This window comes from Saccostrea cucullata, unplaced genomic scaffold (genome assembly GCF_032062105.1).
Source record: "Saccostrea cucullata isolate Sc308-1 unplaced genomic scaffold, CSIRO_AGI_Scuc_v1 ctg2129, whole genome shotgun sequence".
Classification (NCBI taxonomy): domain Eukaryota; kingdom Metazoa; phylum Mollusca; class Bivalvia; order Ostreida; family Ostreidae; genus Saccostrea; species Saccostrea cuccullata.
Genome location: NW_026936545.1, coordinates 1 through 24,913, shown reverse-complemented (window position 1 = coordinate 24,913; position 24,913 = coordinate 1). Strand labels below are relative to the sequence as shown.

General features: G+C 35.4%; 2 protein-coding genes across 3 annotated transcripts; one reads left to right on the top strand and one right to left on the bottom strand.

Annotated features, from left to right (window-relative positions):
* Positions 1-8,439: 8,439 nt before the first annotated feature.
* Positions 8,440-14,003, bottom strand: LOC134245789 (integumentary mucin C.1-like). Of its 2 annotated transcripts, XM_062728040.1 has the most exons (4): positions 13,947-14,003; positions 13,740-13,877; positions 9,743-9,944; positions 8,440-9,092 (listed from the first exon to the last, which is right to left on the bottom strand). In XM_062728040.1, exons 3-4 carry the CDS (start codon positions 9,903-9,905, stop codon positions 8,515-8,517), a joined length of 741 nt encoding a protein of 246 aa, XP_062584024.1. In that variant the 5' UTR covers positions 9,906-9,944; positions 13,740-13,877; positions 13,947-14,003; the 3' UTR covers positions 8,440-8,514. The 2 variants fall into 2 exon arrangements, with proteins under 2 accessions (XP_062584024.1, XP_062584026.1); XM_062728042.1 differs by lacking the exons at positions 13,740-13,877; positions 13,947-14,003 and having other exon boundaries at positions 9,743-10,102.
* Positions 14,004-18,019: 4,016 nt separating this feature from the next.
* On the top strand, positions 18,020-19,275 carry LOC134245790 (ladderlectin-like). The gene is made up of 3 exons (XM_062728043.1): positions 18,020-18,183; positions 18,760-18,893; positions 19,140-19,275. The coding sequence occupies exons 1-3, from the start codon at positions 18,120-18,122 to the stop codon at positions 19,236-19,238; spliced, it is 297 nt and encodes a 98-aa protein (XP_062584027.1). The 5' UTR covers positions 18,020-18,119; the 3' UTR covers positions 19,239-19,275.
* Positions 19,276-24,913: the final 5,638 nt, after the last annotated feature.

Genomic DNA, 24,913 nt, shown 5'->3' with positions numbered 1-24,913 from the left:
ATCGCCCCCAAATTCAAGGGGCATTATACATATATCACATGGCTTCGAGGGTGACATACCAGAATATTTGCCCCAAGGTGACAGGAAAGCCCTGGAGTGTTATGTCGCCCAATGCCGAAGGCAGAGGGTGACATAACACTCCAGGGCTTTCCTGTCACCGAGGGGCAAATATTCTGGTATAGTCACCCGAGAAGTCATGTAGTATATGTTATATTATATTTTTAAAATTAAAAAAAAATTAAATCATTTAAAATCGTTGAAATTTTCACAAATAATCCAGAAATGCTTTCTTGACGTTAAGGATAACGCTCCGTTGTTTACATTTGCTTAGCAACCGACGTCATAACATCTCGAACCAGAGCAAAAATGCGTAACGTAAAAACACGCGAACGTGATCGAAATAGTGACATAACTGTTTCCGGCGAGTGTTGACATAACTGTTTCCGGTGTGACTCGGCATTTTTCAGGGTTTATAGCGAAATTTATTACAATTGTGATATAATAGGAAAACGTATTCAAAAATGTTATATAACAATATGTACTGTGCGACGTCTGAATGCTAGTGAGTTTCCAATGTACGGATATCGTGGAGGAATACCATCTCTTTTCAGTCTCTTGCGAACAATTTAATTATGCACTTTTATGCTGATTTTTTCATCCAGCAATTGTAGCAGCAGTTTTACAGCAAGTTATGAATCGCTTCAGGTGCTGAAGGGGGGGGGTGTCTGAATGTCCTGCCTGGTCGTGGTTACCTGCGGATGGCCAGATAATGGTCTTCAGACGTTAGTTTATTATAATAACGGTTGCAAAGCCCATTGATTTATTCCAAATACAGTTGCAACTTCCTGTTCCGTAGCTCCGTTAAGTATCATCGTTAGCCTGGTTGTGTTCATCTTTGTTTCGGCGTGGCGTTGCAGCAACAACTCTCCAATCAAATCTTAAAGATGGGTTTAATAGGAGTGTTAATAGTTTCTCTAAATCCAAAATATCAACGAAAATAGACATCCAGTTTAGAAGAATTCATGAAAATTACTACTTTTAAAAACATGTTTAATCAAGGGAGATAATTCAACATTTGGGTTTTAAAACCCCATGTTGTCCTTTAAATAGGTCACAGGTATCCAATGATATAAAAAATAGTTGTTCCATGTACATTTTAAAAATTTCTTTGACGAGTAAAACAATATGCGTTTCTTTTTTTGTTGAGTATATTGTTGTACGGTAATGTGTAAAGAGGAATAACCCGTCCTATCAAATGTTATCCAGAAGCTTCTATATGTGACGTCATAGATAAACATATAATGGCAATGTCCATGTTTTGTTATGGGAAACCTAAAATACGCGTCCAATAATAAAAGTAAAACATAAGTAATCAGAGATTACAGAGCTCACCTCAACGAATGTTGTCTTAAGTAAGGCAAAGTCACACAATTAACCAACAAAAAGTGTACATTCCAAAAATGAACATATTTAAGCAATTTTGATATGATACTTTGAAATAGACCTACATAAAAAATTTAAACTAGTTCTTCTTCATGAAAATGTAATGAAAATCAAGCCTCTGAAGCAAATTTGAGAGTTTTCATCTCTTGATGCAACATTTGTGCAAGTTTGGTTTATATAATGTTATATAAGCCTTATAGTTTTTGGTAATAGACCTGCAGCCATAACTTTTACCTGGTCTATTATCTGAAAAATGTATGTCGAATTCAGCATCCGAAGCAAGTCCATTAGTGTGCATCCTAAGATGTATCATCCATGCAAGTTTGCTCATTATAGGGCTCATAGTTTATTGGAAATGAAACATGCATAAAAAACTAACATTTTCACTCATCCACAAAAAGTAGGTCAGATTCAGCATCCGAAGCAAGCCTGGTAGTATGCATCCTTAGATGTATTATCTATGCAAGATTGGTCATTAAAAAACTCATAGTTCCTTGGAAATGAAACCTGCACCAAAAACTTTTACCTGTTCACTCAACCGGAAAATGTAGGTCAGATTCAGCATCCGAAGCAAGCCTGGTAGTATGTATCCTTAGATGTATCACCCATGCAAGTTTGGTCATCATAGGGCTTAAAGTTACTTGCAAATGAAACCTGTACCAAAAACTTTAACCTGTTCACTCAACCGGAAAATGTAGGTCAGATTCAGCATCCGATGCAAGCCCGGTAGTATGCATCCTAAGATGTATCATCCATGCAAGTTTGGTCAACATAGGGCTTATAGTTACTTGCAAATGAAACCTGCACCAAAAACTTTAACCTGTTCGCTCAACCGGAAAATTTAGGTCAGATTCAGCATCCGAAGCAAGCCCGGTAGTATGCATCCTTAGATGTACCATCCCTGCAAGTTTGGGCAACATAAGGCTTATAGTTACTTGGAAATGAAACCTACACCAAAAATGTTAACCTGCTCCAAAAACATTAACCTGGTCATTCCTTTGCTGAAATTGCAGCATCTGAAACTTTGACTGGTACAATGAAACACACTAGAATCATCTTCCATGCATGTCTAATCAATATAGGACATAGAAGTTCTTAAAAAGAAAACTGCTCCAAAAAAGTTAACCTTAACCTGGGACGCCGACGCCGAGGGTATTACATAAACTCCCCCAACTTCGTTGAGGTGAGCTAAAAATAGGAGTTGCACGATGGCAATATGTAATAAAGATTCTGTGAAAGTTTAATTAAATTTCACTCAGTAGTATAAGTGGAGCTGCGGATAAGAGATAAAGCGTAACAGACGGACGGACGGAAATCCCGATTACTATATACCCTCCCGCTTTTCAAGCGGGGGGTATAAAGATATTGATCGCAAACTCATAATCCCTAAAATTTTTAATAAAGGTGATGACTATCTATTCTGTCATCAACTTCCCTTAATGGGTGTTTTTTTTAAAGAGAATTACTTTTACAATCGACAACTGACTTCTACAATTTAAACAGCGACAAACTCTAATTACTAACATGTAAAAGTCAGCTGTCGAATGTTAAAGTAAGTCTCTTTATAAAACTTCACAAGTTATTATAGGTAGCAATACATTAATCAAAATCACCTGACAGATGTATTGTCTTCCGTTCGATGCAAAAAGCATATTTAAGTATTATAACAGTTTTTAAAACGAGACAGGCCTTTGAAAAATAAGTTGATGACACAAAAATATCAACAATATTTTAATGTTAACATTTTTCTTTTCTTTGGTTATAATCTGATCTATTGATCTATTTTCATATTCAATTGAAGCCGAATTTGTGCAAAATCTTATGTGTGAAAAGAAGAAAACACTTGCTATGACCTTCAACTCGACATTTAGATATATCGACGACGTATTGTCAATTAACAATGATAATTTACATTCCTACGTCGATATGATATATTCTGGTGAGCTTGAGATAAAAGATACCACAGAGTCTCACACATCTGTTTCATACTTGGATATTTTACTTGAAAAAGACGTTAATGGTAATCTAACAACCTTGCAGAAGCTTCTATATGTGACGTCATAGGATATAAACATAGAATATAATGGCAATGTCCATGTTTTGCCATGGAAAACCTAAAATACGTGTCGAATAAAAAAGTAAAATAGGAGGTGCACAATGGCAATGTGTAATCAAGATTCTGTGAAAGTTTCATTAAATTTCACTCAGTAGTATAAGATGAGTAGCGGATGAGAGATAAAGCGTAATAGTCGGATGGACGGACGTACAGACGAACGGAAATCCCGATTACTATATACCCTCCTACTTTTCAAGCGGGGGCCGGGGGGGGGGGGGTATAACGAGGTACATTATTGACAAGCAAGTTGACGAAACAATAATATCAGTAGTCTCGTTTAAAGTCATCATTTCGTAAGTTCTATGGTCGATACAATGACCCTGTCAACAAATACAATTTATCATCGAGTCAAATGCTGACTGACGTTTTTCATACCAATTGTTAGTCCACTATTATACCCCCCGCTTGAAAAGTGGGAGGGTATATAGTAATCGAGATTTCCGTCCGTCCGTCCGTCCGACCGTCCCTCTGTTACGCTTTGGGGTACCCATCTCTTATCCGCAACATGGACATTGCAATTATATCATTACCTATGACGTCATATATATATATATATATATATATATATATATATATATATATATATATATATATATATATATATATATATATATATAGCAACACATGGACATTATGGGAGGCGGGGGGTATCATTTAGTCAGCTCATTGCTAGTTTTAGAAAATGTTCATACGAAGAGCATGCTCTTGCTTATCGAATTTTCAACAGAATCTATAATATTTATGAAATTCCGACGCCAGAAGGATCGGGGTTCCTTATATCTAGGACCTTTTAAAATAAGTGATCTAAGGTCCTCATTAACTATATTTACGTCACCTGTGATAACGTGTCCAGTGGGACTATAGTTATAGGGCGAAGAAGAACATGAATGCGATGGAGGATTATGTTTCAGATACTTGTTATCCAGGCCATGTAAAGTTTTTAGCTCACCGGAGCCGAAGTCTCAAGTTAAATTTTCTGCTCAAAAGAATGATTGCACTTAGTGTACAAAAAGTGGCCCCCGGTGAATTGCGCAAAAATAATAGAAACTAGCCTAATGAAGTTAATAAAACAATTCTTCTAGGTCTTAATCGCTATTTTGTAAAATTACAGAACTTAAAAGTGAGTAAAATTAAAGAACGAGGATGTGTTTTGTAAGAGGGGTCAATGCAAATCAAGAATCTCCATTGTTATTCAAAGTTATTCCAATTTATAGAGCTGAAATACATAGTGAGCGCATGCTTGCCCAAATTTCTCAAAAGGACAGAAGGTGTAGAACTGTTAGAAATTCAACATATTTAAGGGAGAATTTTTGGCAAGCCTGCGCTCGGGGTAAACTTTTTGAAAAAAGGTACAAAACTTCCAGAAGCCATTATAACTGGCTAAATATTGCATGTTTTCAATCGATCGATGAAATGTCCCGCCTACTCCGAATATTAATGTGACACAATTAAAACCGAACTCGGACAAGCGCAGCATTCCGGAATTAACACTCAGTATATGGCTTTTTAATAACCATTTATAAAACGAAGGCGCCGTTTTCAGTGTGAATTTTTGCAAGTAATATACAACAAAGATAGCAAAGTATGAGTTAGGTGTAAAATTATTAAGATTTGAGTTAATTTGATAAAATTAGAGGGGTCCAAAAAAGGGGTCACGGCACTATGCTTAAGTGGAAACATACTATATACTTTGTCCGTTGCCTGTCGTCGTAGTCGTCGTTGTTGTCGTTGTAAACTTTTCACATTTTCATCTTCTTCTCAAGAAACACTGGGCCATTTTCAAATAAACTTGCCATAAAGTATCCTTAGGTGAAGGGGATTCAAGTTTGTTCAAATGAGGGGCCATACCTTCTTCCAAAGGGAGATAATTATGAATAATGAAATATTAATGGCATTTTTAAAAAAAATCTTCTGAGGAACCAATAGGCCAGGAAAGATGAAACTTATGTGGAAGCATCCTCAGGTAGTGTAGATTCAAGTTTGTTTAAATCATGACCACCGAATGTAGGATGGGGCCATAATGGCTGATCAAAGTTTTACATAGGAGTATATAGTGAAATTCTTTAAAAATCTTCTCCAGAACCACTGGGCCAGGAAAGATGAAACTCATGTGGAAGCATCCTCGAATAGTGTAGATTGAAGTTTGCTCAAATCATGACCCCGGGGGTAGGGTGGGGCCACAATGGCCGATTTAAGTCTTACATAGGCATATATAGGAAAAATCTTTAAAAATCTTCTTCTCAAGAACCACTGGGCTATGAAAGATGAAACTCATATGAAATCATCCTTAGGTAGTGTAGACTCAAGTTTGTTCAAATCATAACCCCCGGGGTTAGGGTGGGGCCAAAATGGCTGATCAAAATTTTACATAGGACTAGATAGGGAAATCTTTTGAAATCTTCTTCTCAAGTACTTCAAAGCCATGATTAGTTATATTTATATGGAATCATCCTCAGGCAGTGTAGATTCTAGTTTGTTCAAACCATAACCCCCAGGGATAGGGTGGGGTCACAATGGGGGATCCAAGTTTTACTTTAAAATATATTTAAAATCTTCTTCTCAAGAATAGCCATGATTAGTGGTACTAGTATTTATATGGAAGCATTTTCAGGTTGTGTAGAATAATAAAGCTTGTTCAAATGATAACCCCCAAGGGTAGGTAGGAGCCACAATGGTGAATCAAAGTTTTACATCGAAAAATAAAGGGGAAAATCCCAGAACAGAAAAGCTATGTTTAGTCATATTGACATGTAAGCATCATCATGTATAAAAGATTTAAATTTATTCAAATCATGGCCCTTTAGGGTACGGAGGGAAGTAATGGGGAATCAAATTCAAATAAGTATGAAGTTATATATAGGAAGAAAATGTTTTTAAAAAATCTTTTTATCAAGAACAGCTAAGTAATATGCTGTATAAATATGAAAGCATTCTCAAGTAGTATTAAATGCAAGCCCCCTCCCCCTTCCTTCAGTAAACTTTTTAGTTCTGATCTGATTTGTGCTTTTTCCTAGCCATATGCTCAGGTGAGCGATATGGCCCCTGGTCCTCTTGTTTTGTAAATGAAGTGTTGAATTATAAACACTGCCTCTTTTACTTAAGATATGAAGTTCAGATTTTTAAGAACTGGTAAAAACTAATTAATTTAACTGATTTAAGCCCACCTGAGATGAAAGCTCAAGGTAGCTTTTCTGATCACCCGTTGTCCGTCGTCCATCTTGCTGTTTGTCCGTCCGTCTGTAAACTTCTCACATTTCCAACTTCTTCTCAAGAACCACTGGGCAAATTTTAACCAAACTTGATAAAAAGCATCCTTGGGTAAAGTGGAGTTTAAATTGTGAAAATGAAGGGCAAAAATAGAGTGGGGTCATTAAAAATCTTCCTCTTAAGGACCACTGGGCCAGAAAAGCTGAAACTTAGTTGTGGTAGTGTAGATTTTAAATTGTTCAAATCATGATCCCCGGGGCGTACTGCGGGACCACACTAGAGAACCAAACTTTTACATTGACATGTTTTAGAAAAATCTTTAAAAATCTTCTTCTCAAGACTGAACCAATGGGCTTGAAAAGCTTAAACAAATGTGGAATCATCCTGGGATAGTGTAGATTCTAAATTGATTAAATCATGACCCCGGGGGTAGGGCGAGGCTGCAATAGGGAATCAGAGTTTTACATTGAAATTTAGAGGAAAAACTTCTTCTCAAGAACCACTGGGCCAGAAAATGTAAAACTTATGTGGAAGCATCCTGTGATAGTATAATTCTAAATTGTTTAAATCATGATCCTTTGGAATAGGGCGTTGTCAGAATGGGGAACCAAACTTTTGCAATGAAATATATAGGAAAAACCTTCAAATATCTTTTTATCGACGACCACTGGGCCTGAAAAGCTGATGCTTATGTTGAATCATCCTGGGGTAGTGAAGATTCTAAATTGTCCAAACCATGACCCATGAGTGAAGGACGGGTTCAAAATACATGTAGGTAATTCAAGGTTGGGTTTAGTTAAGAACAGCCTGGCTAAAGTTACTCAGGTGAGCGATGTGGCCCATTGGCGTTGGTGTTTTTAGAGCCTAGAAATTTGACATTCTATTTCATTTTCAAAATCCACATGATTTTTTTGAGAAGGTGATAGGAGAAGTAAAGCTTAAAGCTGAACACGACTCGTAAATAGGCATACGCCATTTTCAATAGCATTATCTACGATACATCAATACTAGGGTATACTCGTCGCATTCGTTACACCTGACTGCTTTTATTGTCACGGGTATCGGCGTGGAATGGCGACCCGTGTTCGTGCTGGTTATCTTGCATTACCCTTGTTTATATTTTATTTGCAGTTACGTTTATCTGTGTTGTTTGTATACTGCACTGACCTGTACAACTATAATTGTAAATTGATTTGGTACCTTATTTTCCTGCATTAGACGAAGTATTACGCTATTATTCTCGCTACCGTCGAGTTCTGTATAGCATACGTCCGTCTTCGCCGGTGTCGACTGATTACACTGAACAGTGACTAAGTTCTGCTCTATTTATAGGGTTCTGCAGAGGAGCGAGACTCGAGAACAAAAATGGCGGACAGATTCCTTTTACGAGTCGTGTTCAGTTTTAAACAAAAATGTTTAAGTATGGCGTCGAGCTCTAGATCCCGTAGTTCAACTAGCATTGGTCCGATTAAGATGGCCATCGAATGCATTTTAGCGGACGCCTGATTTAAGTCAATACCAAAACTTTCCCGGTAGTTTTCAAAATTGAACATTCTATTGGAATAAAAGTGACTGACTTAAAGTTTATTATATACATTGTCAAACGACTAAAAATGATAATGATAAAATGAGCTATGTACAATGTTCTTAAAGATTAAAATGATACCATAGAAGAGTCTATGTACACACAATAACAACGAATATAAATACGTCTATAAAATATCTGCTCTTGCACATCAGAAATATAATTAAAGAATTAAAAGTATAGAAAACAGGGATATTAGGGGGAAAATTTCGGCCATTGTTCGCGCACCTGCACTGCGTCCATCAACAATATTGCCCGGACGGCCTACGCTGTTTGTGGTGGGCATAGGAGCTGGAGTAGTTGTTTGGGGAGTTGTGGTTCTGCTGGTGGATATTGGAGCTGAAGTAGTTATTGTGCACTTTGAGTCTCTGTTAGGATTATCTTCGGCACAATCCAAGCTAGTAACTGTTTGGGGAGTTGTGGTTCTGCTGGTGGATATTGGAGCTGGAGTAGTTGTTGTGCACTTTGAGTCTCTGTTAGGATTATCTTCGGCACAATCCGAGCTAGTAACTGTTTGGGGAGTTGTGGTTCTGCTGGTGGATATTGGAGCTGGAGTAGTTGTTGTGCACTTTGAGTCTCTGTTAGGATTATCTTCGGCACAATCCGAGCTAGTAACTGTTTGGGGAGTTGTGGTTCTGCTGGTGGATATTGGAGCTGGAGTAGTTGTTGTGCACTTTGAGTCTCTGTTAGGATTATCTTCGGCACAATCCAAGCTAGTAACTGTTCCGTACTCCGAACTTGCTGAAAATTTTAAAAACTCCTTTTGTTAATCCGATGACTGAATGAATTTTTTTTTAAATCTTGATGTAATACCACATCAACCTAATTTAATTATATACAATTAAGTTCTGGAGTAGTAAACAAATATATAAATGAGGATAATGTATATGTCATAATTTATGTGTACGATTAATCATGTTTGTTCGTTACATCGTGCGTGGCGCAGTGGATAGAGCGTCTGCCCTAGAGTGACGAAGTAAGGAGTTGATCCTTACGTCGCAGATTCGAATCCCACTGTGGCACGTGGAGACCGGTCCTTCGGATGAGACCGTATAAACCGAGGTCACGTGTCGCAGTACGTGTTGGCACGAAAAAGATCCCTCCCTGCTCAATGGCCCTGAGTGCCGAGTGTAGGACAAAATTTACACGGGCAAGTGGTGGCGTCTCAATATGAGTGAAAAATTCTCGAGAGGGACGTTAATCAATATACAATCAATCAATCGTTACATCGTATCTTCCTTCTCGTTTAAGTTTCCATGTCTTTCTATTCAAATATACCACAAACATTTTGTATTTTTTTTATGTTATCAATAAAATATAAAATCAATATACATATAAATATATATATATATATTTATATATAACACGTCATTGGATGATAATGAACCTACATTGTGTTTTTTCTGTTAAGGTAGATGTAACATCCTCTATAGGAGTATGTGTAGAAATATCCATCGTAGAGGACCTGCACCCCGCACATCCAGTACGTTGTTGACATTGGACAGGTTGGTACCAGTACATTATCAGAGCAACGAGAGATATTAGGCTTCTCATGGTTCCTCTACAATGTACTTTCTTGAAGATCGTGGTAACCTAAATGATGAATTCATGAATGAAAAACTACCGCACGGAAGTAATGATCAAATGAATGTTGGAAACACTAAATCAAGGTCATTTGGTCAAAAACATTTATACTCATGGAAAAATTCAGTGATTAAGTACACATATAACATCACGGCTTTAGCACCAAATGTTCAAAAATTTGACCGAACTCCAAAGTCAAAGGCTCAAAATGTTGCATCTTAAAGGTCTTCTCACAATAATAATAAATACTTGTGTAAATACGAAATACCTAGTTATATCAAAAGTTATGGGCTAAGTTGAAGCTTTTACTGTCAAATAGAACTGTAGATAGGAAGAAAGTCGGGCAAGCGGAGCAAAATTGTACACAGTACCTCAGATTCTTCGATTAAGGGGAATCGCAATTGAGAGAAAGAGTAAACGCGATGAAAAGAGAGAAAGATGGGAGAGTGGTCATGGATTCATTTTTTCATTTGCAGGGCATTTAATTTCAACATAGTTTTATTAAAAGGAGTCCAACGTGGTCAATGATTCAATTTTCCTAGACAATATTGACTTTTATATGCCTTTTTTCAGAAACACAAAATTGAAGTCAAACATGGAATTTTTATTGTGTTAATCATGTTAATGTGTCATACAATTTATTCGATTCTTAATATTTGATAGTGTTTATTTATATTCGCTTACTCATTTACAACACCCTACCCCAACTCCTGTCTCTCGATCTGTCGTTAGTCGCCACCCCGACCCCTTCCGTGTTGTTCTTCCCTTGTTGTAATAGAAAATTCTTGAAAATTACATCTTAGTAGAAATATTACAAGAACTTGTATGTACAACTTTTAAACATAAGAAATGTACGCAGATGGAAATAAGGAATAAAACTAGTGATTTTATTGCTCTACCGATTTAAATTGCTGCAATGCATGTTTAAGATCACCGAAAACGAAAATTCAAACATGCTAACATTTTTAAAGCTTCAAAATTAAAGCTCTCTGAAAAAAAATATTGACAGTCCGTAGAGCTACAGTGCCACCCATTGAAAAACTATACATATTGCGCCCAAAAATATGTGCTTTTTTCGATTTATTTCTCCATGTTTTTAAAAGTGCAATCTCAAAATATTAGTAAACGTGTGTTTTTAACGTATTTTTCAAGGTTTCCAAACAAACCACAACAAAACATTCCTCCTTATAACTTGTTAAAAGCTCTTCCTGACCTTAAATGGAGACCGTCGAACATTTCGCTTATTTATACTGCCATTTTGGTTTGCAAGATAATTCGGTCGAACCCGTTTTGTGTAGATGTCAACTGCCCACAACAAAACAATCCTTATATTTTTTTTATTCTTGGCCAAAATATTCGAGTAGAACCTGGTTTGGGTCAGTTTACGCTTTATAATCCGCGAAGCATTTCTTTTACGTGACTGCAAGAAGAAACTCAAGTACACTTTTAAAAATTTTGAATGGAACGTTTCTTTGCATTGCATACTTCAGCAAGGGACATGTGATTTAAGATATATTGATTGAAAAAAAACCCTGAAACCCTATACACATGTTTATTAATCGACACTTTGGAATTCTTATAAAAGAAAATCATGTAATATATGATAGACTTTTAACTGCCAGGGAACGTTTCATGTTCACCCATAACGTTGAGAAGCTATACAAATGGGGGCACATTAAAGATTTCAAGTACATATGCTTTTTATTAGCTCACCTGAGCTTTTTAGCTCACCTGAGCCGAAGGCTCAAGTGAGCTTTTCTGATCACATTTTGTCCGGCGTCCGTCTGTCTGTCCGTCCGTCTGTCTGTCCGTCTGTCTGTAAACTTTTCACATTTTCGACTTCTTCTCAAGAACCGCTGGGCCAATTTCAACCAAACTTGCAACAAAGTATCCTTGGGTACAGGGGATTCAAGTTTGTTCAAATGAAGGGCCACGCCCTCATCCAAGGGGAGATAATTGGGAATTAATGAAAATTTGGTGGCATGTTTTAAAAATCTTCTTCTCAAGAACCACTGTGCCAGGAAAGATGAAACTTATGGGGAAACATATTCAGGTAGTGTAGATTTAAGTTTGTTCAAATCATGACTCCCGGGGGTAGGGCGGGGCCAAAATGGCCGACCAAATTTTTACATAGAAATATAAAGGAAAATTCTTTAAAAATCTTCTTCTCAAGAATGACAAAGCCATAATTGATCATATTTATATGGAAGCATGTTCAGGTAGTGTAGTTTCAAGTTTGTTCAAATCATGATCCCCGGGGGAAGGGCGGGGCCAAAATGGCCGACCAAATTTTAACATAGAAATATATTAGGAAAATTCTTGAAAAATCTTCTTCTCAAGAATGACTAAGCCATAATTCATCATATTTATATGGAAGCATGCTCAGGTTGTGCAATTCAAGTTTGTTCAAATCATGACCCCCGGGGGTAGGGCGGGGCCAAAATGGCCGACCAAAGTTTTACATAGAAATATATACGAAAATTCTTTAAAAATCTTCTTCTCAAAAATAACAAAGCCATAATTCATCATATATATATGGAAGCATGCTCAGGTAGTGTAGTTTCAAGTTTGTTCAAATCATGACCCCCAGGGGTAGGGCGGGGCCAAAATGGCCGACCTAAGTTTTACATAGAAATATATAGGAAAATTCTTCAAAAATCTTCTTCTCAAGAATGACAAAGCCATAATTCATCATATTTATATGGAAGCATGCTCAAGTAGTGTAGATTCAAATTTGTTCAAATCATGACCCCCAGGGGTAGGGCGGGGCCAAAATGGCCGACCAAAGTTTTTAAAGATATATATAGGAAAATTCTTTAAAAATCACTTTCTAAAAAATAGCAAATCCATGATTGGTCATGGGACTACTTTTGGATTTAAACTTTACAATAAAAAGCCATTTTCTACTTTTTCCTACCCTTAGTGCTCAGTTGAGCGATGTGGCCCATGGGCCTCTTTTTTAAGTTTCAAATGCAGTAAACAAATCTTGTCGTTTTATAGTGATGGGATAAAGGTCTTGGGTAGTGTTACAAAGGAGTTGAATAGGCAAAGTGTACATGTACATGGTATGCTAGTTCCCTAAAAACATGGATAGAATTTATCTACATATGTAAGCTGTGGGAGATGTGATAAAAAGATGTAAGATACTACATGCATCTCCCGCCGGAAAAAACAAAGTTTTTTTTAAGAAACCTCTCTACACTGCACACTAAAGACTTCTGATTCTAAGGTATTTTTCTGCAGTTAGAGTGATCTGCCCATTAAAGTTAATTCTAAAAAATATAAATTTACACAATATTACTCAATATGTAATCAATTCAAGTATTCTCAAAATTTTAAAAGGCCAGGATAAATTAACTGAACATATTATTTACATGTATTTTCTCTACTGAGTAATTAACAGCGATATCTATTCACAGATACTGTGTTGTCTCTAAACATTTTTCTCGGGGGTAAATGCCACGCTCCATACATTGAAAATTAGATAGATACGCACAATATAAGCTCCTTTTTGCAATAATTTTTTCTCAATGTCCAAAAAATATTTTGCACTGGTGTAGAGAGGGTCCTTAAAGTCTAACAAGGCATTTACTTGCAATAAAATCTTCCAGTAAGCACTCTCATTTAAGACGCCTGTCATTGGAAAACAAATATCCATCCTTATACAATGTATCTAGAGAAATCTGGGACGATATAATATATATAAATCTTCTATATTATTTAGGGAAGGGGTACATAATTTTTTTTGTTGCTTTAAGTGTATATAATTATGTCCTTTTAATTTAAATATTACAATTTTCTTACCTTACTCCAGGAAAAAGATAAACCTCTTGTTCATTTACTCTCTTTACATTATTATTTTACATATAGAATTTCAGCTTTAAGGACGTCATCTTGCACAATTTTCTGTTTTCATTCGTGGTAGATCACGACTGAGTTTACCTATTATATAGTCCATTTAACAGCAGTCCCAACGAAGCATGAATTTCATTTTGAAAAAAATACTCGTACTTATTTACAGCCGAGCATGATTTTAATAAAATACAGTATACAGATTTTCACAATATGATAAAAATTCTAGAGAATCATGTTTTTATCAATATTCTCTATGAATCAACCCTATACAGAGTTATTTGCATAGAAATACTGAATATGGACAATGGATTTTAAAGCATGTGTTACTTCTTTCAAAATCTAAACAAAATAAAAAAGTTTAAATGGAGAGCTATCGTCCTGGAATGCACAGCTTGTTGAATAACATTAAAAAAGCTCATTTTATATATATTGTATTATCTTTTTTATCAACATCCTTGTCTAGGATGATAACATTATAACGCATAGTTACTTTGATAATATCAGTTTCAAATAGTGTAACACTGGTGTTTATTGCTATGCACACAACCTTTCGAAAAGAGTTGGGCCCTATAATGATGCGAACCCTTTAGATCAGATTTCACCATGCAGTTCTTAGTATTTGTATAGGGAAAAAAATTATTCATAAACTTGTACCTGAATAGAAGCTGTAGGAAAAAACAGAGTTTGACGCACTTGCTACATATCTGCAGAATAAAATAGATATACTTATGGCAAACTCAAAAACCTTACCTTTACTGTAAACATGATGACTTTATCTTGTCTTTGTCAACTTTCCTTGATGGTAATGTTGCAATAGAGGAAAAAAATTACCCAAATATTAAGTTTACGTCTTCCATAAGGTGAGCAAAACATATTTGACCTATTATAGTACGTTCTCAAATGAGACAGGCTTTAGACAAATAAGGTGATGATACAAGGATACCAACAATATTTTAATGTCAGCATTATGGCTTATTCTATACATTGTTATAAAAGATCTAAGATGCAAATGCAATCTGTCGCCAAATCAATAATGATCATTGATATAATTTTACAAATTGTTAGTTATATGCCATTATTTTCATATAGATTTTGCTACATAATTTCCCATTTATTCGATCATGACAAGAGGTTTACTCCTCCACGGAATTTGATGTCACTTCTGTTTTAAGAGGTCCCTGTTGGAAATATCTACAGGGAGTACATTAAATGGGATGTCTGCGCATGATCAAATTGTAAAACTTCACATTTCACTATAAGCGCAGGAGGACATCTGAGCGGAATTCACCATAATGCATTTATCTAACTCCGCTTGAGAAGTGGGAGCGTATACAATGATCAAGATGTCTGTCCTGTCTTCTTTTACGCTTTGGGGTATCCATCTTTTATTTGCAACTCCTCCTACATACCTGCATGAAAGAGCAATGTATGATAAGTGTCCCAAATGGCCCCTTAAAATGAATATCTTAATTTTTCTATATAGCTTTAATCTGTACAGCTATACATGCAACCTTTATTTGGTATTTTCAATTCGATGGAAATGCCGTTGATTTAGAAATATGACACAATAAACCTCACGTTTTCCCGCAAATTTAGCATACTTTGTATAAAACTATACTTAGTTTCAAGCAGTTTTCTTCCAGAAAATATTGAGTGCAGACTAGAACAAACTTAATATTTTTTACCAAAGATGTATCTATTCAATACTATTAAATTAGTGACAGAAAAATTATGTATGTTCTACACTGCGCTCTATGTTTCCCATAAGAAAAAACATCAAGAAAAAAGCACAGTGTTGGCTTTTTTGGTTAGATATAGCAAACATAGCATTATTCCCCATGTCATTTACAGCCAGGGAGTGCATATAAATGTGAAAAGTATACTAGTATTGGAAATAGGGATGTCAACGAATATTCGAATATTCGAATATTCATTCGATGAGTTGATATTCGAATATAAATTTATGATTCGAATATTCGTTTTTAAGTATACAAGCATTAAAAAGAGAGAAAAACCTGGAAAGTTTTATTAGAAATTGAATCAAGTTTGTACAAAATAAAAAAAAACACTCCTCTTGGATTACCTTAAAGGTGTGAAGTGTGTATCTAAGAGTAGTTTATTTATTTGTTCACTTAATTAGTGGTATAATAGTGTCCAGTACTAACAATCAGCTTTTATTGTTGTAAGGACCCAGTTTTACAGTGAACACACAGACTTCTTATTTATCTAATTTAATATCATTAAAAATCATTATCAGGAAATTATAATTTGCAAAAAGTAATTGCTTTTAATATTTCACCGTTAGATAATTGTTCTGCTTGGTAAAAATTTGTAGGAGTTATCAGTGCAGACTTTGGTAAGACGATCAATTAATCTGGAACATATTAAAGACACTTTTGAATTTTCAAAAAAAAAAAGAACGATCATTACATTTTGAATGTATACTATTCAATAATGCAAAAAAATACATAATTGTAGTGCATTTTTTGAACTCTACATGAGTTTTTATTCCAAAATAATGGCAAAAACCTATACTGTTTGACAGGAGAGTGAAGATATATATTTAATAATGCAAGATGTATTTATTTTATCGAATATTCGAATATATTCGAATATATTCGAATACTCCTATCGAATATTCGAATATCAATTATTGACAATTTTGACATCCCTAATTGGAAATATTTCTAATAAAATCTCTTTATATAATTTCTTTGCTCACACCATTGCAGTTATAAGACCAAATATCATTCAAAAAATAATGATTCATTGCATGCTTAATTAAACAAAGTTATAGACCGAGAATCTCCGTAAAAATGGTTTGAAATCTTTATGAAGACTTTTATTAAATAATAAATACAATGTTTTAGAAGTATTTCTAATGATGTTAAATTCATGATTCATTTTATCCTTGTGATTTGAGGGATAATACTTCATTTGATTACATATGTATAACATTCTATATTCGACTTTCATGGTACACTAATCGGTAGAGACGTTGGTTCAAACCTCTGCCACGACTGACATATGTCAATAAAAGAATTGTAGCAGCTGTTTCTTCGGCAAGCGCTGGGTGAATACCTTAAAGTGATTGTAGCGGGTCGTTCGGATGTCATACCTAAAAGACCGGTGTCACGGTAGGCGTTGACAGGATGAAGATTCGTATATGTATCTCTAAGACTTTAAGTGCCAAGTATATGTGGTCTAAATTTGAACCCCTTCACCGATAGGTGGTGACGTACGTCTTTTTATGAGTGTAAAATATCGAATGGAACGTACATTGTAGGCATTTGAACAATCGGCTCAACTAATCACCATTAAATTTTTGACTTAAACACAATTTGTATCTCGTATTGACACATACATTTAAAAGAAATTCCTTGCCCAACGCGACTTCTATCATTCTCCGTAGAACAATACTTCTGTTATCTTTTTTTCACAAATTTTCGGTGATTTTAGAGCACTTACTTGCATGCTTACATTGTATCTTTTCAGTTATTATCAAAAACATGGTACACAATGATCCAAAAAAAGTGTAAATACATTCATCACACTGAGAAACACATACATGTAACTTGAAGACATGGGGATTGCTGCTGAGACATAATACTAGCCACAACTGATTGCTAACCCCCCACTCAGAATTCTACACTACGCAATTCAATTCAATTTATTCACTCTAAACCATGTACATAGTGTAAATGGTACATGAGCAATATTTAGCACACTAATCAGAGTAACAAAACACGATGAATTATTTGAAAGTTGAAAAACAAATACATTGTCACAATAACGAAAAAAAATAATTGATAAATATATCATAATGAGTGAAAATAAAACTTTTGTTTGTTATAATTTAAAATAGAATAATTTCCAACCGCTCCAGTCATATTTTCAGAATGGTACCGGGTTTTTTTTAATAGCTAACAAGATTTTTTAGAGAATTTTTTTAAAAGTTTACATCTATCTGTATTCAAAATACGGAGCTTGTTTTTAAATTTGATTGTTTATAAAACAATACTAAGGAAACCGAGGCACTAAAACTCATCGACATGCCTTAAATATACATGTATATATCTACACACAAATTTGAAATGCTTAATCATTTATGTTGATTGATAGAACAAAATTCTAAAAAAAAAATATTAATGGGCTTTAACTTCTTCGTTTTCAGAAATTGAGAGATTTTCTTGGAAATCTTTGCGTGAAACGCACTTTCAGAAAACAGCATAACATCATACATCATATACACACTGCGGATGATTAATACGCCACATTCAACTGCAATCATCTAACAGATAGATACAGCAGGCAAAAACTGTGATTATAATGGATGGGGAACTGGTTATAATGGTTTTGCTTACTTGTCTTGGAATATTTTCTGCAAATGCAGGTTTGATCTTTTTTGAATAAAATTAATACAGGTCTATCCATGGTCGTCAGTATGACTATGAAATCATAACCGATGTATTTAATTTTCCTAACTTTGGAATTTTTCTGTTTGTTTCTTGAGTAACTGTTTCTTGATTAACAATATTTCCTGTAAGTATAATCTGTAATCTCATTTGCATTGATTTGATGTATGCCTCAAAAGAGACTTTGAAATATTCTGTCTTTTTGATACATTTGTGAACGGTGGATGGGTGATACTTTCCTCCTCTATGCACTTGGTCCCATATGTCGGGTTTTGTTTTGTACTGTTCAGAGATATATGTATTGATGTAGATTTTATGAGATATGTGTATGTCGTCCTCTTCTCTGTTGTCATTACTGTACATATCTTCAACGCAAGTGTTTCCATTTGTTTCCTTAGTACACTGTAAGAATCCTTTAGAATATATAATAATAAATGGTTTTAGACAGTCAAAAGACTTTTTTTCTGAAATAATCCAAGAGAAAGGAAACAATAACTCTCTCTCTCTCTCTCTCTCTCTCTTTCTCTCTATGATAAAACCTTACTTTTTTTCAGCAACGGTAACGGTTTCTCCAAACGTCAAGGCTACCAAAGGAGACACCTCTGTGAAGTGCCCTAATGGCTTTGTAAGATACGAGGAATCCTGCTACAGCTTTCACTCCGAGGCATTCTCCTGGCCAGAGGCTCTGGTTTGTTGAAGTTGTGTCTTGATCTCTTCTAGTGACTGTTATCTTTTTAAGGTGAAAGAACTGAAACCTTCTCGCAGGACCCTCACATAAATAAGAGGCAACCTATAAGTGCTTATAAATCATAGTCAAAATGGAATGAAAAATGGATCCAGTAACTGTGTGTACTACCTTCTCTAACTTAGTTGCAATTTATAATTCTATTGTTTAATATTTAATATAATGAAACCGATCACATTTCTTTTTAAGGTGTTTTGTCAAACATTCAAAAACACTCTCGTGACCTTAAGATCAACGGCCCAATATGAATTCCTGCAAGGCATTTTGGCAACGATCACAGGTAATTGAATATCTTGCATATTTTTTCAAACTAAGCATTTTGTGCCAAAATATTGTAGTAAAACTATTATAGTTTCTATACGACTTTTTAAAACCTAGGCTATACATAGGTATTTTCATTTGATTAGTTTTAAAGTCCCTCTGAAAAATTTTCTATTGATAATAAGACATTTTTAGCTCACCTCGACGAAGTCGAGATGAGCTTATGCTATACCCCCGGCGTTGGCGTCGGCGTCCCAGGTTAAAGTTTTAGGAGCAAGTCCATTCCCAAGTAACTATTAGCCCTATCTGAACTAAACTTGCATGGATGATGCATCTAGGGATGTACACTACCAGACTTGCTTCGAATGCTGGATCTGACCTACAATTTCTAGATGAGTGACCAGGTTAAAGTTTTTGGAGTAGGTTAAAGTTTTTGGAGCAGGTCCATTCCCATTAGGAACTATAAACCCCACCCGGACCAAACTTGCATGGATGATGCATCTAGGGATGTACACTACAAGACTTGCTTCGGATGCTGGATCTGACCTACATTTTCCAGATGAGTGACCAGGTTAAAGTTTTTGGAGCAGGTCCATTCCCATTAGGAACTATAAACCCCACCCGGACCAAACTTGCATGGATGATGCATCTAGGGATGTACACTACCAGACTTGCTTCGGATGCTGGATCTGACCTACATTTTCCAGATGAGTGACCAGGTTAAAGTTTTTAGAACAGGTCTATTCCCAAGGAACTAAAAGCCCTTCATGGATAAACTTGCATGGATGATGCATCTAGGAAAGGACACTACAAAACTTGCTTCAGATGCTGGATCTGACCTACATTTTCCAGATGAGTGACCAGGTTAAAGTTTTTGGAGCAGGTCTATTCCCAAGGAACTATAAGCCCTACCTGGACCAATCTTGCATGGATGATGCATCTAGGACAGGACACTACAAAACTTGCTTCGGCTGCTGGATCTGACCTACATTTTCATTCCTAAGTAATTATAAGCCCTAGCTAAACCAAACTTGCATGGATGATGTATCTAGGGATGTACACTACCAAACTTGCTTCGGATGCTGGATCTGACCTACATTTTCATTGCCAGGTAACTATAAGCCCTAGCTAAACCAAACTTGCATGGATGATGCATCTAAGGATGGACACCACCAGACTTGCTCCGGATGCTGGATCTGACTTACATTTTCATTGCCAAGTAACTATAAGCCCTAGATAAAGCAAATTTGCATGGATGATGCATCTAAGGATGGACACTATCAGAGGTGCTTCGATGCTGGATCTGACCTATATATTCCATACAAGAGACTACGTTAAAGTTTTGGGAAATTTAGGTCCAAATGAACTTGAAGTCCTTGATATCTGCAGTATTATTAGTTATGAATATTTGTTTACACGATACACGTTTTTCACGCTACATGCATAGAAATGTGTATATGCCATGTAAGGGGTTAAACACAACTTGCAAGAATATTGTTGTTGGGATAAATACTTAATATTAAGAAAATATGATGTGAGATTAGCATTACTTCAACTAATAAAATTCGTCGAGGTGAGCTTCGTAATCTTTGATTACCTATGTTCACTTGCTGGTAGAGGACTGCCAATTCAGATCTGTTATTAGCAGTTTAACTCTTTGAACTGTATGGCATTTTTTATGCCAGCACTGTGGCAACGCACTTTGAAAAAATTACGCACTTTGAAAAAAAAATTCAAAGTGCGTTAAAATTTGGACAAAATCAACGCACTTTGAAGTTTTTTTTTTTTCAAAGTGCGTTAAATTTTGGACATACTCAACGCACTTGAAAAAAAATATGTAAACACAAAAAATTTGGATATAGATTTTGGTAATGGAACGATTCTATTTCAGTGTTATTTATCTGGCAAAAAACTTGTTTTGCTCCCGTCGAGAAGAGGAAAAGCCGGGAAGATTTTTTTAGCCTAACTCTTTTTCTTTCAATACACAGGCGTCGGCAACAACTCAACCTACCTAAAATGGATATGTATTTACATTACCGGTATGACGTTAAAAACTATCAATAATTGTATTAACTTAAAGCAGATGAGAAATTTTTAAGCACAGTAAAACTAATGAGAAAGAATTTTCATAGTCTTGAAAAATCAGAGTACCCCTTTTTATGAAGATAAATGGCTATATGCTTTTACCCAACCCCTTACTTCCTACATCTATTTATTAAAGAGTCAGCTCTATCTAATCTAAAGGACCCATTCCCGTTTTATAATAACTGTATTACGTATCAAAATCTTAAATATTTAAAACATTATTATCTCTGGTCCTGAAGTAATCTTATCACCAAAAAGTTATCCAACCAGGGTCAATTATTTATCAAACCGATTATTTGTAAGAAAATTGATCAAGCTTTACATTTTTAGCTCACCTCGACGAAGTCGAGATGAGCTTATGCTATACCCCCGGCGTTGGCGTCGGCGTCGGCGTCCCAGGTTAAAGTTTTAGGAGCAAGTCCATTCCCAAGCAACTATAAGCCCTACCTAAACCAAACTTGCATGGATGATGCATCTAGGGATGTACACTACCAGACTTGCTTCGAATGCTGGATCTGACCTACAATTTCTAGATGAGTGACCAGGTTAAAGTTTCTGGAGCAGGTCCATTCCCAAGGAACTATATGCCCTACCGGGACCAAATTTGCATGGATGATGCATCTAGGGATGTACACTACCAGACTTGCTTCGGATGCTGGATCTGACCAACATTTACCAGATGAGTGACGAGGTTAAAGTTTTTGGAGCAGGTTAAAGTTTTTGGAGCAGGTCCATTCCCAAGGAACTATAAGCCCTACCCGGACCAAATTTGCATGGATGATGCATCTAGGGATGTACACTACCAGACTTGCTTCGGATGCTGGATCTGACCAACATTTACCAGATGAGTGACCAGGTTAAAGTTTTTGGAGCAGGTCTATTCCCAAGGAACTATAAGCCCAACCTGGACCAAACTTGCATGAATGATGCATCTAGGAAAGGACACTACCAGACTTGCTTCAGATGCTGGATCAGACCTACATTTTCCAGTTGAGTGACCAGGTTAAAGTTTTTGAATTAGGTCTATTCCCAAGGAACTATAAGCCCAACCTGGACCAAACTTTCATGGGTGATGTATCTAGGGATGGACACTTCCAGACTTGCTTCGGATGCTGGATCTGACCTACTTTTTCATTCCCAAGTAACTATAAGCCCTAGCTAAACCAAACTTTCATGGATGATGTATCTAGGGATGGACACTACTAGACTTGCTTCGGATGCTGGATCTGACCTACATTTTCATTGCCAAGTAACTATAAGCCATAGATAAACCAAACTTGCATGGATGATGTATCTAGGGATGGACACTACAAAACTTGCTGCGGATGCTGAATCTGACCTACATTTTCATTCCCAAGTAACTACATGTATAAGCTCTAGCTAAACCAAACTTGCATGGATGATGTATCTAAGGATGGACACTATCAGACTTGCTTCGGATACTGGATCTGACCTATATTTTCCATACAAGAGACCAGGTTTAAGTTTTGGGAACAGATCAATCAAAAAGAACTTGAAGTCCTTGATATCTGCAGTATTAACAGTTATGAATATTAGTTTACACTATACATGTTTTTCACGCTACACGCATAGAAAGTGTATATGCCATGTAAGGGGTTAAACACAACTTGCAAGAATATTGTTATTGGGATGAATACTAAATATTAAGAAAATATGATGTGAGATTTGCATTACTTTAACTGATAACATTCGTCGAGGTGAGCTTCGTAATCTTTGATTACCTATGTTTTTCAAAGTGCGTTTATATGGTCGATATTAACGCACTTTTAAAAGAAATTTTATTTTTTCAAAGTGCGTTAGCTTGGTCCCAAATTCAAAGTGCGTAATTTTTCAAAGTGCGCTGTAACACAGCACCCTTTGCTTCACGGGACCTTGAAGTATTTGAGGAATTTTTCTCCTAGTTTGCAGTGTAAGTTGGATTTGAACCTGCGACATGAAAAGAACTCCTTACTCTGCTAGAACAAAATTAATGCACTATTCAAAGCGCCACCTGGACGACTTCAAAACAATATACCAGTTAAAATAATCTAATAATTTGTGGTATATACACGTTAAGGCAGTTCCTTTAAATATGTATCTGTGTCAAAAGAGTTCTTGTCAAATCCATATCAAAGAACAAGGTACAGTTTCAATACAAATTATGCCCTATATTTTTCTATAATATGAAAGTAATATAAGAAATTAAAAGAGCCATAGCCGCCTTACCGACGACACAGCCGACTCAAGTATTCAAAAGGAAATCACCTGTTGCTATTTATAGATACATGCACCTTTTGAATTCAAGATCAAACTACAATGTTTGTAATCATTTGTGGACCAGTGTTATATATTCATAGTTGCACATTTGTTATATGACAATCATTTTACTTGTTCAATACTCTTATTCTAAATAAGATTTTAGAAAATTAAAAAAAACAAAAACAAGCAGTTATGACTTTGGGTCATTAAAATAGTTTAGGACTGATTTTTTCCCGAAATACTTTCAAAATGTAATGGTGTATTATATACCTCTTACATTATTTATACATGTATTATAAAATAATAAAAGAAAACATTGAAAAAATGCACAGGAAAAATAATAAAAGCATAGTTAAGAAACCTACACTTTGAGACTCGAACTCACATTCATTATCTCTACAATCCAGCAATCATACCACTATGCCACGAAGTCATTTTAATCGGATGGACAAATTTAAGGTCAAGATCTAGTAAATGAAAGGTGCCTACAGATTTATCAAACTTGAGAAATAAATTCTATTGATGCTTTACAACTTAAGCTTGGTCAAATAAGATGTTTCGGGGTATAGTTTGTAGGTTAACAATATAAAAAACTATATTTCAAACTGTCATTTTCAATGAAAAATTAAGAAAACCAGTCATGAATTTGGGAGTTTTTTAAAATTCGACAAAGGAAATGTATCCAGATTGCCTACAGTCTCTCAGAAAACGGTAATTAGTATGTTCATGGCCTCTTTTTTAAATCAATATCAAATTAAATATAGGTATCCGGTTTACTTTTCATATGATTTCAAATTGAATGTCATGAAAATACCTTATTTTCTACATAATTATGCTAAAGCCGTAATGTATGGGAAAAAGAAAGTTTAAATTGATTATGACGTCATAATGGATCTTGCTCCAAAAAATTAGTCCCAAGTTATTTACTAGATCTTGACCTTAAGACAGGTTGTTTAATCTTAAAATAGTATGAGAAGAAAAATTGAATACATATTTTCTACTTTTTTTAATATGAAAAACCACTTTTAACCAAAATCATCTAAATGTAATTAAATGCAGTCATATCCAACTAAAATTGTTCAGCAGTTGTTTTTCTGGTTATGGGTGGTCTTTTGCTACAATTTGTCATTGTTTAGGGGTATACCTCAGTATTTAATATATTCTCCATATTAACTGAACGATTTTTATATCTATCATATGAGGGAACTATTAATATTTGAGTATCATTTTTGTGTGATTTGCTTTAAGGCAAGTATAAACTAACGTTGTATGACAAAAGTTTAGTTAAACAATGTATTTAAAAAACACTTATAGAGTAGGTGAAAGTGACTATCAAATGTGCTATGGCTCTTTATTCT

Excerpts from the sequence above, each read along its gene's own strand:
- LOC134245789 (XM_062728040.1), bottom strand. The coding sequence starts at position 9,905 with ATGAGAAGCCTAATATCTCTCGTTGCTCTGATAATGTACTGGTACCAA. Across the intron at positions 9,093-9,742 it reads CTTAACAGAAAAAACACAAT|CAAGTTCGGAGTACGGAACA; the intron begins GTAGGTTCATTA and ends TAAAATTTTCAG.
- LOC134245790 (XM_062728043.1), top strand. The coding sequence starts at position 18,120 with ATGGATGGGGAACTGGTTATAATGGTTTTGCTTACTTGTCTTGGAATA. Across the intron at positions 18,184-18,759 it reads AATATTTTCTGCAAATGCAG|CAACGGTAACGGTTTCTCCA; the intron begins GTTTGATCTTTT and ends ACTTTTTTTCAG. Across the intron at positions 18,894-19,139 it reads TCTCCTGGCCAGAGGCTCTG|GTGTTTTGTCAAACATTCAA; the intron begins GTTTGTTGAAGT and ends TTTCTTTTTAAG.